Source organism: Miscanthus floridulus, chromosome 5 (assembly GCF_019320115.1).
Source record: "Miscanthus floridulus cultivar M001 chromosome 5, ASM1932011v1, whole genome shotgun sequence".
Lineage (NCBI taxonomy): Eukaryota > Viridiplantae > Streptophyta > Magnoliopsida > Poales > Poaceae > Miscanthus > Miscanthus floridulus.
Window position 1 is genome coordinate 13,547,503 of NC_089584.1, and position 17,174 is coordinate 13,564,676.

Sequence of the window (17,174 nt, forward strand, 5' to 3'; positions counted from 1 at the left end):
ATTAATAAAGCCATTTAAGAATGTACTTTTCACATCCATTTGATATAGTTTCATTTCATGATGTGATGCATATGCAAGAAGGATACGGATGGCTTCTAATCTTGCAACCGGTGCAAAGGTTTCTCCAAAATCTAAACCTTCAACTTGAGAGAATCCCTTTGCAACTAGTCTTGCCTTGTTCCTCACAACAACACCTTGATCATCTTGCTTGTTGCGGAACACCCACTTTGTTCCAATGACTCTTGCACCTTTTGGTCGCTCTTCAAGATTCCAAACTTCATTGCGAGTGAAGTTGTTCAACTCTTCATGCATGGCATTGATCCAATCCGGATCTTTAAGAGCTTCTTCTACCTTGGTAGGCTCATAGCAAGAGACAAAAGAGTGATGAGCGATAAATGAAGTAAGTTTTTGAGATCGAGTCATTACACCCTTTGATGCACTCCCTATGATGAGATCTTGTGGATGATCTTATAGGAGAGGTGTATTTCTTCTATTGACCACTTGAGGAGGAGGTTGTGGAGCATCAACATCTTGTGCTTGTACCACCATTTGCTCATGGGAGATATAAGTATCTTCATTTTCTACTCTCCCATCTTTTTCACCATCTTGTGGTACATTTGATGAAGAAGGTTGGTTAATGACTTGTACATCATCTTCATCATCTTTTGGCTTGATGTCTCCCACCGGGATATTCTTCATAGCCTCCCTCAATGGTTCATCACCTACATCATCAAGATTCTCATGTGCTCCTTGGGAGCCGTTAGATTCATCAAATTCCACATTATATGTTTCTTCAACCAAGCCGGTGGCATGATTGAATACTCTATATGCTTTGGACTTCAATGAGTAGCCAACAAGAAAACCTATATCACACCGTCTTTGAAACTTCCCTAGGTGTTACCGCTTCTTATAGATGTAGCACTTGCAACCAAACACCCTAAAGAAGGAGACGTCCGACTTCTTCCCATGGAGCAACTCATACGGTGTCTTGACAAGGAACTTTTGAAGAAATAGGCGGTTGGATGCATAACATGCGGTGTTGATTGCTTCCGCCCATAGAGCTTCGGGGGTGTTGTACTCATCTAGCATTGTCCTTGCAAGAGTGATCAAAGTCCGGTTCTTCCTCTCAACTACACCATTTTGTTGAGGAGTATAGGTTGCGGAGACTTCATGTTTGATTCCGACTTCATCATAATAAGCTTCTATGTTTGTGTTGTCAAACTCTTTGCCATTGTCACTTCTTATCTTCTTGAGCTTCACTTCAAATTCATTTTGAGCTCTCTTGGCAAACTTCTTGAAACAAGATGCAACTTCGGATTTGTCATGAAGGAAAAACACCCATGTATATCTTGAATAGTCATCCACAATCACAAGGCAATAGAGATTTCCTCCCAAACTCTTGTATGTTGTTGGTCCAAATAAATCCATGTGTAGGAGTTCTAGCACTCTTGTGGTTGACATGAAAGCTTTGGTTGGATGAGTGTTTGCAACTTGCTTGCCGGCTTGACATGCACTACAAAGCTTGTCCTTCTCAAACTTCACATCCTTCAACCCTCTCACCAAATCATTCTTCATAAGCTTCTTGAGTGAGCTCATCCCAACATGAGCAAGTCTTCTATGCCATAGCCACCCAAGTGTTGTTTTGGTGAATAGGCAAGTCTTCAAGTTTGCATCTTCGGAGGTGAAGTCAACTAGATATAAGTTGTTGTATCTAAATCCATTGAATATCACTTGATTGTCATCTACTTTGGATACAACAACCTCCTTCTCGGTGAATAAGCATTGAAAGCTAAGATCATACAATTGCCCAACGGATAGCAAGTTGAAGCTCAATGAAGCAACATAGAGCACATTGGAGATGGAATGATCATTTGAGATTGCCACTTTGCCCAATCCTTTAACCTTGCCCTTTGAATTATCTCCAAATGTTATTTTCTCTTGTCCATCTACCTCTTCATCTAGTGAGGTGAACATACGGGGATCACCGGTCATATGTTGAGTGCAACCACTATCAATAACCCAATGACTTCCACCGGTCTTGTAGTTCACCTACACACAAGAGATTCAAGCTTTAGGGATCCAAGCTTGTTGAGGGCCCTTCACCTTCTCAACAAGTGACTTAGCCACCCAAATTTTCTTAGGCCTACTCTTGTTGGGGGGACCTAAGAACATGACTTTCATCTTTCCACTCGAATCTTTCCTAAGCATGTAGTGAGCATTGAAAGCAAAGGGTCTAGTATGCTTGGGCAAGGGTTGTGGTGGTGGAGTTTGACACTCATGAGCAAAGTGGCCTTCTTGTCCACACTCAAAACATCTCTTTGGCTTTGGCTTTGGCTTTAATTGTTGGTGTTGAGCTTGAGCCTTCTTCTTCTCTACACTTGCCATATATCCAATGCCACTTCTATCTATCTTCATGACGGTATTCATGAGTAGCTCACTTTGGAGATGCTTGCCTCTAGCAAACTTGCTCAATCCCACCTTGAGATGCTCTTTCTCCATCTTGAGCTTCTTGTTCTCTTCCTTGAGAATATCATTGTTCTTCTCCTCCTTGAGTTTCTTGATTTCTTCTTTTAGCTTCTCATTCTCAAGGATCACCTCTTTGTTATGATCAAGAGTTTCTAGCACGATGGTGTTGTGACTTTTCATCTCTTCAAGATCTTTCATGAGCTTCTCATTGTCACTCTTGAGCTTGACATACTCATCATAGTCATTGCACTCAACCACTTGCTTGCCCTTGCTACTAGATCCATGCTCAATGCTTTCATCAATTAAATCATCACATGAGGTAGCTATATCAATCTTAACAACATGGTTAGTAGCATCATGTGGCTCATTTGGTAAAAATTCTTGTGCAATAATAAGGGTATCATAATCGATCTTTAGAGTTGTATATTCATCTTTTAGGTTGTTGTGACTAGTGATAAGCTCATTGTGCACCCACTCAAGTTTATCATTTTTATCTTTAAGCTCTTTCTTAGAAGATTTTAGCTCCTTGAGTTTGGATGATATAAAATCATTTGTTTCTTTGAGCTCATCATTAGCCTTTTCTAATGTATCACACTTAGCTAAGAGTGAATCATTTTTAGCATCAAGTTTTTCATTTGTAGCTCTACTCTTTCTAATGATCTTAGTATATTTTCTTAATATTTTGACAAGATCATCATATGTAGGTGAGTCATCATCATCACTATCGCTATCATCATCACTAGCATGTTCATCATCACTACTATCATCACTCTTAGTTACTTTGCGTTCACCTTTGGCCATAAGGCATAGGTGTGTAGAGGATGATAGCGATGATGGCGGTGAAGATGCAAGATCAATAGCAATGGCGGCCACCTTTTCATCGTCACTATCATCATCGAATGATCCACTTGATGAATCAATGTCCGTGAGCCAATCACCGACAATATAGGCCTTGCCACTCTTCTTCTTCTTGTAGAACTCCCTCTTTTTGCCATCTCTCTTCTTGTATGGCTTGTTCTTCTTCTTTTCATCTTCATTGCTTGAATCATCTTTCTTGCCCTTGTTCTTGAACTTGTCTTTCTTGGGCTTTGTGCATTGATGAGCTAGGTGGCCAAGTTTGCCACAATTGTAGCAATCCATCTTGGAGATTGGCTTTCTTCTTGAGCTAGTGAAGAACTTCTTCTTCTTGCCATCAAACTTGATGCCACTCTTGTTTAGCCTTTTTAGCATCTTAGTGGTCTTCTTCACCATGAGGGCAAGGCTTTCTTCATCATCTTCATCACTTGAGCTCTCATACTCAAGTCTTGCTTTGCCCTTGTCTTGGCTAGCTTTGAATGCTAAGTCCTTCTCTTTCTTCTTTGTAGAGGATGAGCCATCTTGTGGTATGATGTGCATGTACATCTCATGAGCATTGATCTTTCTCAAGATTTGTGTCGGTGTAGCGGCGAAAAGATCACCTTGATGTAGCACGGTCACAATGTGCCCATATTTGTCAATGGGGAGGACACTTAAGATTTTTCTCACAACGTCGGATGGTGACATTTGAGTGAGTCCAAGGCCATTGACTTCCTCTACAAGAACGTTTAATCGAGAATACATCTCATTAGCACTTTCTTTGGGAAACATCTTAAAAGAATTTAGCTTTTTAATCACAAGATGATAGCGTTCCTCACGCTCACTCTTGGTTCCCTCATGGAGCGCACAAACGTCCGACCATAGTACATGGGCGTCTTTGTGGTTCCTTACACGATTGAACACATCTTTGCAAAGGCCTCTAAAGATGGTGTTGTGAGCCTTTGCATTCCATTTTTCATAATTCACTTCATCACCTTGAAGTTGTGCGGCATTCCTAGGTGCTGGGAACCCTTGAGAGGCGGCTCTTAGAATTCCAACATCTAGAGCTTCTAAGTATGCCTCCATGCGGATTTTCCAATATGGAAAATCATCTCCCTCAAAGATAGGAGGAGGTCCATTCCCGTGAGACATCTTGCTCTAAGCGATTAAGCTTAAAAACGTGAGCACGAGGCTCTGATACCAATTGAAAGGATCAAGATGCCCAAGAGGGGGGGGGGTGAATTGGGCTAATTCTAAATTCTCTTACAATAATCAAATCCTACGGATAGCCCAATTAACCCCTTGTGCCTAGAAAAGTGTTTATATCAAACTAATGCACAACAACCTCACAACCTAAGTTCCAAACTTACTCTAGCAAGCAATTCTATGGATGTAAAACAAGTATTGAATTGCTCAAAGTAAATGCTCAAAGTAAGTGCTCAAAGTAAATAGAGAGAGTAAGGAACGCGGCGATGTTTTGCCGAGGTATCGGAGAGTCGCCACTCCCCACTAGTCCTCATTGGAGCACCCGCGCAAGGGTGTAGCTCCCCCTTGATCCGCGCAAGGATCAAGTGCTCTCTACGGGTTGATTCTTCGACACTCCGTCGCGGCGAATCACCCAAAGCCACTCACAACTTGAGTTGGGTCACCCACAAGCTCCGCCGGGTGAACACCAAACTCCCGATCACCACCAAGCCGTCTAGGTGATGGCGATCACCAAGAGTAACAAGCACGAACTCTCACTTGACCACGCGAAGCCTAATGAGAAGATGGATGCACACTTTGCTACTCTTGATTTGCTAGTGAGGCTACTCTCTTGGATTCTCAAATCACAAACACCTCACTAGGACCTTGCTCTTTTTGGCACTCACAAACGTGTTTCTCAGCTGTTGGAATGAGCAAAAGTTGCTCCACTCACGAGTGGAGCCTCTATTAATAAGGCAGCCTGAAAAACGAACCGTTATGAGCTTCTACGGGATGACCGGACGCTCCGATCGTTTTGACCGGACGCTCCGGTCAGTTCAACCCGCGAACAGTTTTCAAATGATGACCGAACGCTGTCAGGGTCTGGTCAGTACCGACCGGACGTGTCCGGTCGCTCTTGGATGCTTACTGTAAACGACCGGACGCTAGATACTCAGGGTCCGGTCACTCTTTCCCAAGTCTAGACCCTTACTGGAGTCGACCGGACGCTAGCCCTCAGCGTCCAGTCACACGACCTTCCAGCGTCCGGTCACTCCAGACTTGTTCTTCATGGTCAAATGAACTGACCGGACCCTACGGCCAGCGTCCGATCACACCGGAGCCAGCGTCCGGTCAGTGTTTGACCCTCCATTCACTTCCAACATTCGAACATATGTGAATGAAGTTTGCTCCATAGGATCTTAGGCATTCATAGGAGCTACCTAGAGCTAGTTTAAACAAGTGTGCACCACACCTAACTCACTAGACTCAACTAGGTCAAGCTACCCGTTCATACCCCCCTTCATAGTACGGCCAAAGGAAAAACAAAGTCCTAAACTACTCTAAGTGTCTCTCCAACTCCAATCGACACTTAGAACTAGTTATCCTTAACCTTGTCGTCCATCCTTTGAAAACCGAAACGATTTCCATCGTAGGGGCATGACAACTTCGATTGCCTAATCGATCTCCATTACCATGACCTAACTTAATTGCCTCTGCAAAACATACGTTAGTCATAGTAATCTTGTATTGACATTAATCACCGAAATCCAACTAGGGGCCTAGATGCTTTCACACCACCCAAGCATATATCTTGAAAAGGGGTCTATCGACGAGCAAAGGTGCAATATCCAAGTTTAGATTGGGGCTCGTTTCGATAGGTTTGACATTGACATCTTCATCATCACTTAATATACCATGGTTTAGCTCAAACCCATTGCTTAACTGGTGGCAAACACCTAGGGTGTTACACTTGGCTAAGCTCACAAGGTTGCTATGTCAATGCAAAATGGTCAAGAGAGTGAGCTTGAGATGGCCATGGGGCTTAAATAGAAGCCCCCATGAAATAGAGCCGTTGGGCTCCTCACTGCATAGAACACGGGCCGACTAGACGCACCGGTCAGATTAACTGGATGCTGGACCTCAGCGTCTGGTCACGTGATGCACACCACATGTCCACTCTCTTCAAATACTGAGCGCCTGATCCCAACGGTTAAGTGATGACCGGACGCGCTGCTGCGAAGTGACCGGACGCTGGACCTCAGCTTCCGGTCATTTCTAGTAAGCATCCAGAGATGTTTTCACGACCGGACGTGTCCGGTCATGCTCAACCAGACACACTCAGCGTTCGGTCACACGGCGACTCCCCTGTGTGCTGCCACATCAGTAGGACCGAACACACCCTGTCAGTGTCCGGTCACTAAGTGACCCATCGTCCGATCAGAGATCGACGCTGCGCGCCCTCTGCTGCCACTGACCGGACGCGCTAGTCCAACCGAGACCAGCGTCTGGTCACTTACAGTGACCTCTATCTTTTCTATCTAGGGCGTCGGTGGCACCGTCGGACACTCGGCCGGTGGAGTTCCTAACCCTTGCTCAAATGTGCCAACCACTAAGTGTATCACCTTTGTGCACATGTGTTAGCATATTTTCACAAATGTTTTTAAGGGTGTTAGCACTTCACTAGATCCTAAATGCATATGCAATGAGTTAGAGCATCTAGTGACACTTTGATAACCGCATTTCGATACGAGTTTCACCCCTCTTAATAGTATGACTATCAAACCTAAATGTGATCACACTCTCTAAGTGTCTTGATCACCAAAACAAAATAACTCCTATCATTTATACCTTTGCCTTGAGCCTTTTGTTTTTCTCTTTTTTCTTTTCAAGTCCAAGCACTTGATCATCACCATGGCATCACCATCATCATGGCATGATCTTCATTTGCTTCACCACTTGGAATGTGCTACCTATCTCATGATCACTTGATAAACTAGGTTAGCACTTATGGTTTTATCAATTCACCAAAACCAAACTAGAGCTTTCAGTGGGTGCGCTCCTCCTAAACGACAGGCCAGAAGGGCGATCCAATCTCCGATCGGAAGGCCTCGCTAAGGAGAAACAACGCTTACTTCCGACTCTGGCCTGCCTCTCCGACCAGAAGGCCTGGCCAAACACTGCCTCCAACTCCGACCCGTGTCTCCGACCAGGGATGCACCAAACCCCTACTTATAGCTCTTCTCTGACTGGCGTAGTTAGAGCCGACTAGAACCAACCGACCGGAGACGCCTGCTCGATGAGGACCAGGAAACGGATGGAGCAAGTAAGGCAGGGCGCTCAAGTCAACCGCGACACCGAGGACCATACTCAGCACACCTATAGGATAGTAACCGACATGACATATCAGAAGGGTGCCCTGCAACCTTCTAGGCATGCCAGAACCCAAGCAGTGTTGTGGGCGCCGACATTTGCCCTACAGTGTTGTGGGCACCATCAACTCCCATACCAGACAAACACGGCAAGGCTCCCCCCATGCCTCTGTACATCAACAGTGTTGTGGGCGCCATCATCTATCATACATGGTGAATAAGGTAAAACCTCCCACATGCGTCTGACAACAACGGTGTTATGGGCGCCTACCATCATCTTGTACCCGACGGCGTGGGCAACAAGACTTAGTAGCATGCGTACTCTCTCTCTTGCTTGTAAGGCCGTCCCCTTCATTTATAAAAGGGGATGCGCTATCTCCCAACAGATAGATCCATCAGTTCACTTGCATCGATTCACCCTTTGTAGCTTTAGACACTCTAAAGCTACACAGAGCACATGCTCGAACACTTAGCACATAGCGGAGCTCCCGTCACTCTGGGCCCTTCAGACCAGAGTCCGACCGGACCTCTTGCACCCCCATCTTTCTCCCTTCCGTTTGTAACCCCACAACAAACTTCGAGCACCTGGGCTCAGGAATAAAGTCACCAACCGACTCAAACTGGACGTAGGACACGTTGCCTGAACCAGTATAAACCATGTATCATTGAGTGCTAGGCCACATCTGATCACAACGTACGGCAAAACTATAAATATTTACGTGTTGGTCACTTTATGCACCGATAAGCCATGAGAGGAGCATCAGGGGAGCAGGTATATTGGGCGGAAGGGGCACGGACAAGAGTGGGGAATCCGCGTCCGTCCGTCCAGACGCCCTAAGGAGAGCATTATCATTTTGACCTAGCAAAAACTACCATTCGAGTGTTTTTCACTATTTGATTTGAGTTAATTTCATGGATCTACAACTTTTTTAAACAACTGTAAGAAGCTACTCCCTCCATCCATGAGATGGTATTTTTATATTCAAATTATATACACAAATATAAGGGTTTCTGAGTAACCAGTCAAGGGTTGACTGAAGCCGCTAATAATCGCGTCAATCGAGAATGCATGCACGATGGTTTTGGGGAGAGGTTTGAAATGGTTTTCCCTCTCTCCTTAATTTTTTAATCTTAAAAGTTATAGAAACTCTTAGGACCTGTTTAGTTCTGACATAAGAGGTAAATTCATTTAGTCTTTTTAGGATAAGAGGTAAATTCATTTAGTCTTTTTAGGATAAGATGTCCCTGCTTTGTGTTTGGTTAGAGGGATATAGATGAAGTGGATACATCACTATCCATATTCCGCTAGACATTCGTTAAGTGGGACCCACATATCATCATCTTTCACCTTCTTCCTAACTTCTTCGACAAAATTGCCCAACCAAAGCAATCAAGGGCGTCGTGCCATGGTCGAGGCTGAGCTCGCTCGCTCATGTCAGGGCTGTGCCTGCTAGCGCTAGGGTCGAGCTTGCCCTCACCGAGGTCATGCCTGCCAACGGGAGGAGAAAAGAGGAAGAAACATGCGGCAATGAAACAGAGAATGGCATCACGATGGGACGAGCTTGTCCCTCAAATTTGGAGGTACACCTAGAGACAACATCTCAGAAGAATATTTGCTCGCAGGGATGGTTTCATATTCCACCTGCCCCTAAATCAAACACAGGATCAATCTCGCCTCCAAACTAAACAAGCATGTGGGTAGAGGGAGTACAATCTATGAGACCGATTTCTTGATTGTTTGCTCGAACCCTGGTAAATTTTAATTAAATTTTAGGGTTTAAGAAAACCATCACATAACGCTTTGTTGATTTTAAAATAATAGCTACATTATCCACCAATATATAGCTAGTTGTATACAATACATAAAGCACGGTGGTTATTCAACTTGGCACCCACAATAGCCGACTCTTAAACTAGCACTAAGCATTTTTTCGTATTTAAATAGAAGAGAGAGACAAACTAGCTCTTGGTCAAGAGCTAAGCTCTTGCACATATTTTAAGGTTACGTGAGAGTGTCATGTAGGGCTACACATATTAAAAGCTATGTGCTAAAAGTTAACATTATTGGAGAAGTTAACTTAGAGCCAGTAATTACGGATGCCCTAGAGACGGCTGAATACCCCGATGGAGGATGGGCCTCAATATCCAAAGTTTAGCCTACATGCTGAGCTTCACCATTTGGCATCAATAAACGAGCTCCTTATATCAAAAGAAGAAGAGAAGAAGAAGAAGAAAAAGTCCTTGCAATTCGCATTATACGTATTTCTCACCGGATGTTCGTTAGATAAGCGTGGGCTCAACACACACGGGTCGCGCGATCTCTGAAAATACTATACGGATCTCATCTCATCATTACACGCCGGCAAAGAATGTTCTTTTTGTGTCTGAACTCTTTTGTCTGGACCAATCATTATCACTACAGTACTCGTTTCAACGTGACGAAATCTCCTGAGCCATGGATCGAAACAAAACAAACTGGCCTTCACGAAGCGCAATGCCGACAAGGCGATCACGACTCGTCCCCCACGCCCTACATGGCCGCACGTCGGCCCCATTTTTTTTAACACGCTGACGGCTGCCCCTCACCCTGTCACGTGTATATAAACCGCGCGCCTCCCGCCATTTCCACTCAACCAGAGCTCAGCATTTCCATCGATCTCCTTCTCTGAGGATCCGCTCCCAAAGCAACGATGGCGGCATTCCTCCCCATCGCCGTCCTCCTGTCCCTCCTCGTCACCGGCGCCATGGCCGGCGGCTACGGCAGTCAGACCCCTAGCCCCTCGACACCGGCGCCCTACACCCCGACGCCCGCCACGCCACCTCCGACGCCGACGCCCGCGCCCTATACCCCACAGCCCGCCACGCCAAAGCCGGCGCCGGCCGCGCACGGCTACGACGACAAGAAGCTGTTGGTGGTGCGCGTGGAGGGCCTGGTGGTGTGCCAGAGCTGCGCGAAGCGGGGCTCGCAGAGCCTGGACGGCGCGGCGCCGCTGCCGGGGGCCAACGTGACCGTCACCTGCCGCGACAGGAAGAACCGCGTCATGGCGTACCGGCGGCGCGTCGCCGACTCCAACGGCTACTTCCACGCCGAGTTCAGCGTCCAGCGCGCCGACGGCTACTTGGACAAGGACCCTTGCGGGGCCTGCTTCGTGCGCCTGCTCTCGTCGCCCGACCCCAAGTGCAACATCGTCACCAACATCCACGGCGGCTTGGAGGGCGCGCCGCTCCGCGACGAGGGCAAGCAGTGGACCGACGGCCGCGGCTTCAAGAACGTCGTCTTCGCCGCCGGCCCGCTCGCGTTCAGGCCGAGGGAGTGCGCGCCCACGCACCACTACTGAGCGCACGCGAGAACAGTGTGCTGTGCCACGACCATGATGAGCACGCGTACGTGTGCTCTGGTGATATGAGAGAAGTGATTCAGGTTCTGTTTCGGAGTATGAATGACTTCGATTTCTTTTGTTTCTTGATTTTTCCTGTTTCAGTTGGTGTTTAATTTGTTGTTTGCAGTGTGACATTCTCTGTAAGCTAATTTGTAAACTTCAAGGTTCAAGCCTCCGAATCATGGCTCTCTTTGTATACATCTGACCGTTTACAATATGATACCAGACGGTCGTATCTGAGCTGTGTTAATTTCTTGTTTGTTTTTCTTTTGAGAAAGTTATAAGAATTCAGACATGTCTTACAGTTCTTTTACTAGTGGCACATGAGATTTTACAGCCTGAGAATGTTAGCGCGTGTAACATGGTCTTGGATGCGTTTGACAATTACATTAGTAACATTCTGATAAAGATTCGCAACTGAAGACCTGACCTGCTTGGCAATCCGCTTCCTGATTGCCATGTCTCGATATCTGATCTAATCCTGCGGAGATCGGGCTAGGTAGCGATTAGCTTCATCAGAAAGAATATTTGTCATATTTACCTCGTGACTCTTGCTCGGTTGAATGAATGAAATTGACACTCTCTCCTTAAAATAATGACACTCTCTCGATCCAAAAAATCGTTATCTCAAGAAAGAAATTATTATACTCAGTTATGAACAAATAACCAGCTCTATATTTATTTCAATGTATATGTAGTTCTCTCTCATTAAAAAAACTTGGGGAGTACACTCTGACTTGTGGGCCCGCAATGCCACCCCGTTCCTCACTCCTTCCGTTCCGTCGCTCGATTCAGCCCAGCGGAACAGAACGGTGAAATTTCCCAATCGAAATGCCTTCCCTCTCCGATAGCTGAATTTTCAGGCGAGTTCATCTCATCGCAGCTACAAATGGCCACGCTTTGAGTTTCGGCCTTGTCTTTGAGTATTTGATTGGTTTCGAGTGATCTAGGGTTCCGCGAGGGCGTTTGCAGTTGAGTTGAGATGCTGACGCCGTGGATTACCGCGTGTGCGTGGTCGGTCGGCTCCTCCCAGGCATGGAAGTCGCCGGTGCGCGCGGCCTGGCGGAGTCGCGAGCACACTCTTCAGGAGCCCAGGTTCGGACAGACACTGCTCCCCACCCCCACCCAAGAGGTCAGTGTTTTATGGACTTCTGGCGAAATTGGATTCTCATTTTCTTTACAGTTGGAGTAAATTGCATCCATAATTTCAGATGGTTGCAGTCAAGTACAGTTCTGGGCTTTGTTCCAAGCATTTATGTTTTTTTGTTGTTGTTGCTCATAGTATTAGTTATGGCGTGTTTGTTGGGAGAACTGAAGATAGCAAAACAATATTGTCACTTTTGGAGGATATAATGTAATGAAAATGAACTAGAAAACCGCAACCTTATGAGAACAAAATGGTTTTAATCTGTCTTGTCTGACGACTACAAGGATAAAATACTACATATCTGCCTCTCCTTTTATGGAAAATATAATATAATGCCATACATGTAATTTGCATAACTATATCACATACGAATACAGAAATGCTTGCCAACCCATCCTTCTATGTAGAAAAAGCTTCTGAACATGGTCGCCAATGTGAAACCCACTCCAAACCCCAAACCAGAAAAGGTAAGCAAGAGGATGGCCTCAAGTCTATCCTGCCACAAACCACTGGGTTCTTGTGATATTATTGGGGTTGTTGAATCTGGGCCGTCACATTGTGTAGAGAGTGGATTTCCACAGAGTCCAGTGTTCCCTTCAAATGAGGTACTGGGAAATGAGAGAAATTGGTTTCCTTGTGGTATTCTTCCTGTCAAGTTGTTGTATGAAAGGTTCAACCAAGAAAGAGAAGTTAGGGAAGTTAGCTGCTGCGGGATTTCCCCTGAGAGATGGTTCCATGAGGGATCCATTGATTCTAGCCGAGTCAGGTTGCCTAGCTGTGATGGAATTTGCCCCATGAAGTTGTTGTATGACATGTTAAGCCCATGTAGTGAAACCAGACTCCCAATTGACTCGGGAATGTTACCGACAAATGAGTTATTTGATAAATCAATTACTTTGAAAGTGGTAAGGATTTTAGTGAAAATAAGATCGGACCCTTTATATGTAATAGTGATATCATCTAGATAGAATCCTACTTCTACGTTTATCTGATGTCCAACAACTTGTCCATCATCGTTGCCATTCTCCTTCATTGATTCCAGTTCATTAAACCATTCTTTGGGCAGGTTTCCAGAGAACTGGTTGGAGGCCAAATCCAGTATTTGCAGACTTGAGAAGTGGTTCATAATTTGGTCATTGTCTTGAAGATCTGTAATCAGGCCAGAGAATTGGTTGGATCTTAAAACAAGAACTTGAAGTTTAGGAAGTACTCCCAGCCAGGATGGAAATGAATCGGCAATCTGATTGTCACTAATATCGAGCAATCCTAAGTCACGGCAGTTAGATAGTGATCTAGGCAGTTTCCCTGAAATGTAGTTGTGGCTCAAGTCTATTGTCTCAAGCATACAGCCTTCTCTGATGCCATCAGACAGTACCCCGTGGATTTGGTTCCCTCTTAATTTATGTACTCCCAATTTACGTTGAGCTAAGCATGACGGGATCACTCCACTAAAGTAGTTGTAAGATAAGTCGAGGATCTGGAGTTCACTTGCATTGCAAATTGAAGTGGGTATGTGGCCTCTTATTTTGTTACTGGACAAATCAAGATATGATGTTTTCCCGAGATATCTACCAACGCTGGGCAGGATGGAATTGAAGTAATTATTTGAGTAATCCAAGATGATATATAAATCCCATTGGAACAAGAGAGGGAGATTTCTCCAAACCGGTAAACATGTTGTGAGAGAGATTCAAATAGCTAAGGTGACCATTCCAGTTCTCCCATACCCAACTTGGTATAACACCGTTGATCTGATTGCTTGAGAGGTCTAGTTCCGTAATCTCATTCAGATATCTCAGCACACTTGGAAGTTTTGTAAGGTTGCATGAAGAAAGCATCAAACTTTGAATGGGAGGCAGCGAAGGAAACAGAGAATCACCTTCTTCATCTATCAAAGATAGCATGTTATTCGACAGAGTCAGTGAAAAAAAGATTCTTAAGCCTCCAGAAAGAGCTAAGGTCCACTGTGCCTGTCAATTTATTTGATCCAAGGAAAAGACCTTCAAGGCTTGTAAGCTGAAAATACGATTGAGGTATCGAACCACCAATCTGGTTATCTGTCAACTCAATAAAGGATATGGATGAAGACAAAGGAGTTTCAATTTCCTCTAGATGACCAGAAAGTTGATTTGACAGGAGACGTAATTGCTGAAGTTCAGGAAGAGCGAACAAAGATCTTGGAATTTTACCTTCATGTAAAAGGTGACTACTAGTTTAGAAAATCAATGTTCTTTGATTCATGATAATGGTGTTGAATTAAATTTAATATGTGAGTACCAAAATAGCCATCATTTAAACTGAGCATGTGGGAACTGGGAACATCACATTACATTTAAGGATTCAGTGAAGGACACCAATGTGAATAAAAAATATGTAACAGCAAGAAACAAGTTTTAACTAGAATACCCTTTATGTACTATTGTCAATTCAATACAGATGAAAGTAGGTCACTGAATTAGAATTACTGATGAGTGAGAACCATCAGATTATGTTAAACTTTTACTTCTGTAGTGTAAGCACAAATAATATTTGAAGTACCTTGTAAATTCTTCAAACTATGGGGTTCACATGTGACCTTATGAATCTCTAAATTCAGACTAAGCATCCTTAGATTAACATTATACCATCACTAATGTGTAGATAGTATTTAGTAAGTGCAAATGTGCTATAGTAATGAATGAAAAAGAACCAGGGACAGAAGTCAACAGTTCAAGATTTTATTTGTTCCTGTGGACCAAACTAATACAGTAACATTACCATTTTCTCAGCAAGTTAGAGTACGAGGAATGGAGCAACACATGATCTGGAGTTGCTTTCATCATTGGCTGTATTATAGTGTATTTTAATATTCATATATGTGGGAGGTTACCAGCAAATTAGAATACAATGCACATGTGGGAGCTTACCAGTGAGGTAGTTTTGACCGAAGTGTATGAATGAAAGTTGGGTCAAGTTGCCAATCCAGGGGGGTATTGCTCCATATAAGTTGCACATTACGAGCTCCAGGGACACCAAATTGGTAAGATTGCCGATCCAGGAGGGTATTGGCTCAGAGAAATTGTAGTTATAAAGCTCCAAAGTGGTCAAATGTCTAAGATTCCCGATCCAAGAAAATCCAGGCTTCTCTAAACCAGATGACCCCAGGAGCATTAACACTTCCAGAGAGGGGAGCTCACCAAATAAGGAGAGTTGCTTGGAAGTTCCATCTGTTGAAAGCACCAAAACACACAAGACCTGAGATTGACAATGGACTCGGGCACCGCATCAGAAAAATTTGTCCCTGCCAGAATGAGCTGTTCCAGTTTATTCTCAACTGGAAAATTTGGTAAGTGCCCAGAAAGCTTAGGATTACCAGCCACGGAAAGAACCCTCAAATGATTTTGCTGGAATATCCTTGCGGGAAACAGCCCTTCAAAATCATTGCTTGTCAAGTCAAGTTTGCTCAAGAACCTTACCAACTATTGTGTTTCCTGTGAGGTCAATCTCAGCTAGTGAATGGAGTTGTGAGAACGAACTATGAATCGATCCAGATAGACCACAATTACTCCGTGTGAGAATCTCTAGTCTAGGAGTGGAGTTAGCCAAAGCAATGGGCCATGTTTCCCCACTGCTGGAGATATCCACTCCATCAAGACTGAGCTCTTGTAAACTGCTGAGGTCTGCTATGAGTGTTTGAAAGCTCGGCTCCTTGAGAACCAAGTTGGAAGCGTAAATTATGGATAAGTTAAGCGTGACCAGCTTCGTGAGCTGGGCTATGCCGATGGGGACCTGACCAATGAAACCAGTATTGCTCAAGTCTAGGTGAACCATCTCAGTGAGGAGCTCAAATCCAACGGCATGCTCGCTCCCATGAAGTCACTGCTGGCAAGGAGGTTTCTTTTTTTTTTTGAACGCACTGGCAGGAGCTCTGCCTTTCAATTAAGATAAGGTAAGAAAGTTTATGTACAAGCAAAGCCAAACGAGGTTATGGTTTCAACCCCCCCCCCCCCCCCCCCTAAGCATGTGAGCTAAACATAATCGAATGCTCTCTTCCTTTGCTGGATGTCTTACTTTATCCTTGCGGCTACTTGCGGCACTGTTTCACTCATATTGTTGAAAATTCTCCTATTTCTCTCTTTCCATATATTCCAAAAGGTGTAGATAGCTACCCCGTTAAGCCTCGCACGCTCAGATCTTGGCACTTTTGCTGCCGCGTCTTCCCACCATGACTTGATATGGGTGGGGTTTGCATGTTGCTGTTGTTGGATTTGAGTGAAGTTTTCCCACATGAGGATTTGATCCCAAACCGCTTTTGCGAAAGGGCAACAAAGGCATAGGTGGAGGCTTGTCTCTAGGGGTCCGTTGCACATCACGCACTGTAGTTGGTGTGGCCACCCTCTCTTTTGTAGGTTTTGTGCCGTTAGAATTTTGTCTCGTACTAAGATCCATGTGAAGATCTTGCATCTGTTCTCCACATGCGCTTTCCAAATCAAGTCCGTACCGAAGGGGAGGAGCGAACCTCTGAATTGGATTCTGTAGGCCGATCGGGTGGAGTAATTCCCATCATTGGTCCAACGCCAGGTGATGGTGTCCTGGACGCCCTGTTGCAGGTGCACATCCTGTATACGTATCCAGAGGGACACAAACTCCTCTATGTGGATGGCCGAGGTGATTTTCCTTCCAAGTTTATGCATCCAATTGTTGTTCCGGAGCTCTTGCTGCACCGTTCGTTTTGTCCTTGAGAGCAGGCGGAACAAGTTGGGGGCTAGGTACTTAGGAGCTTGACCAACGAGCCAACCGTGGTGCCAAAACTTTGTCTTTGCACCATCCCCCAAAGATATAATGATTGAGGAGTTGAAGAGGAGGCGGTCATCATCAGAACATGGAAGCTCCGAGCCGCTCCAAGATTTGGACTCGTCCACCCATTCTTGCCATAGCCATCGCAATCGGAGGGCTCGCCCAAATCTTTCGAGGTCAGGGACGCCTAACCCGCCCATGTCTTTCGGCCTGGTAACCGTTTGCCAGATGACTAGA

At 44.9% G+C, this 17,174-nt stretch overlaps 1 protein-coding gene, 1 long non-coding RNA gene and 1 pseudogene across 2 annotated transcripts; 2 read left to right on the plus strand and 1 right to left on the minus strand.

Annotated features, from left to right (window-relative positions):
* The first annotated feature begins 10,324 nt into the window (after window positions 1-10,324).
* LOC136451564 (non-classical arabinogalactan protein 30-like) lies at window positions 10,325-10,972 on the plus strand. The gene has a single exon (XM_066452263.1). The coding sequence runs from the start codon at window positions 10,325-10,327 to the stop codon at window positions 10,970-10,972; it is 648 nt and encodes a 215-aa protein (XP_066308360.1).
* A 788-nt stretch (window positions 10,973-11,760) lies between these two features.
* On the plus strand, window positions 11,761-13,332 carry LOC136451566 (uncharacterized). Its single transcript, XR_010758607.1, has 3 exons — window positions 11,761-11,877; window positions 11,965-12,146; window positions 13,228-13,332. It is a non-coding gene; the product is annotated as an uncharacterized lncRNA (long non-coding RNA).
* Window positions 12,463-16,130, minus strand: LOC136451565 (receptor like protein 27-like; annotated as a pseudogene).
* Window positions 16,131-17,174: the final 1,044 nt, after the last annotated feature.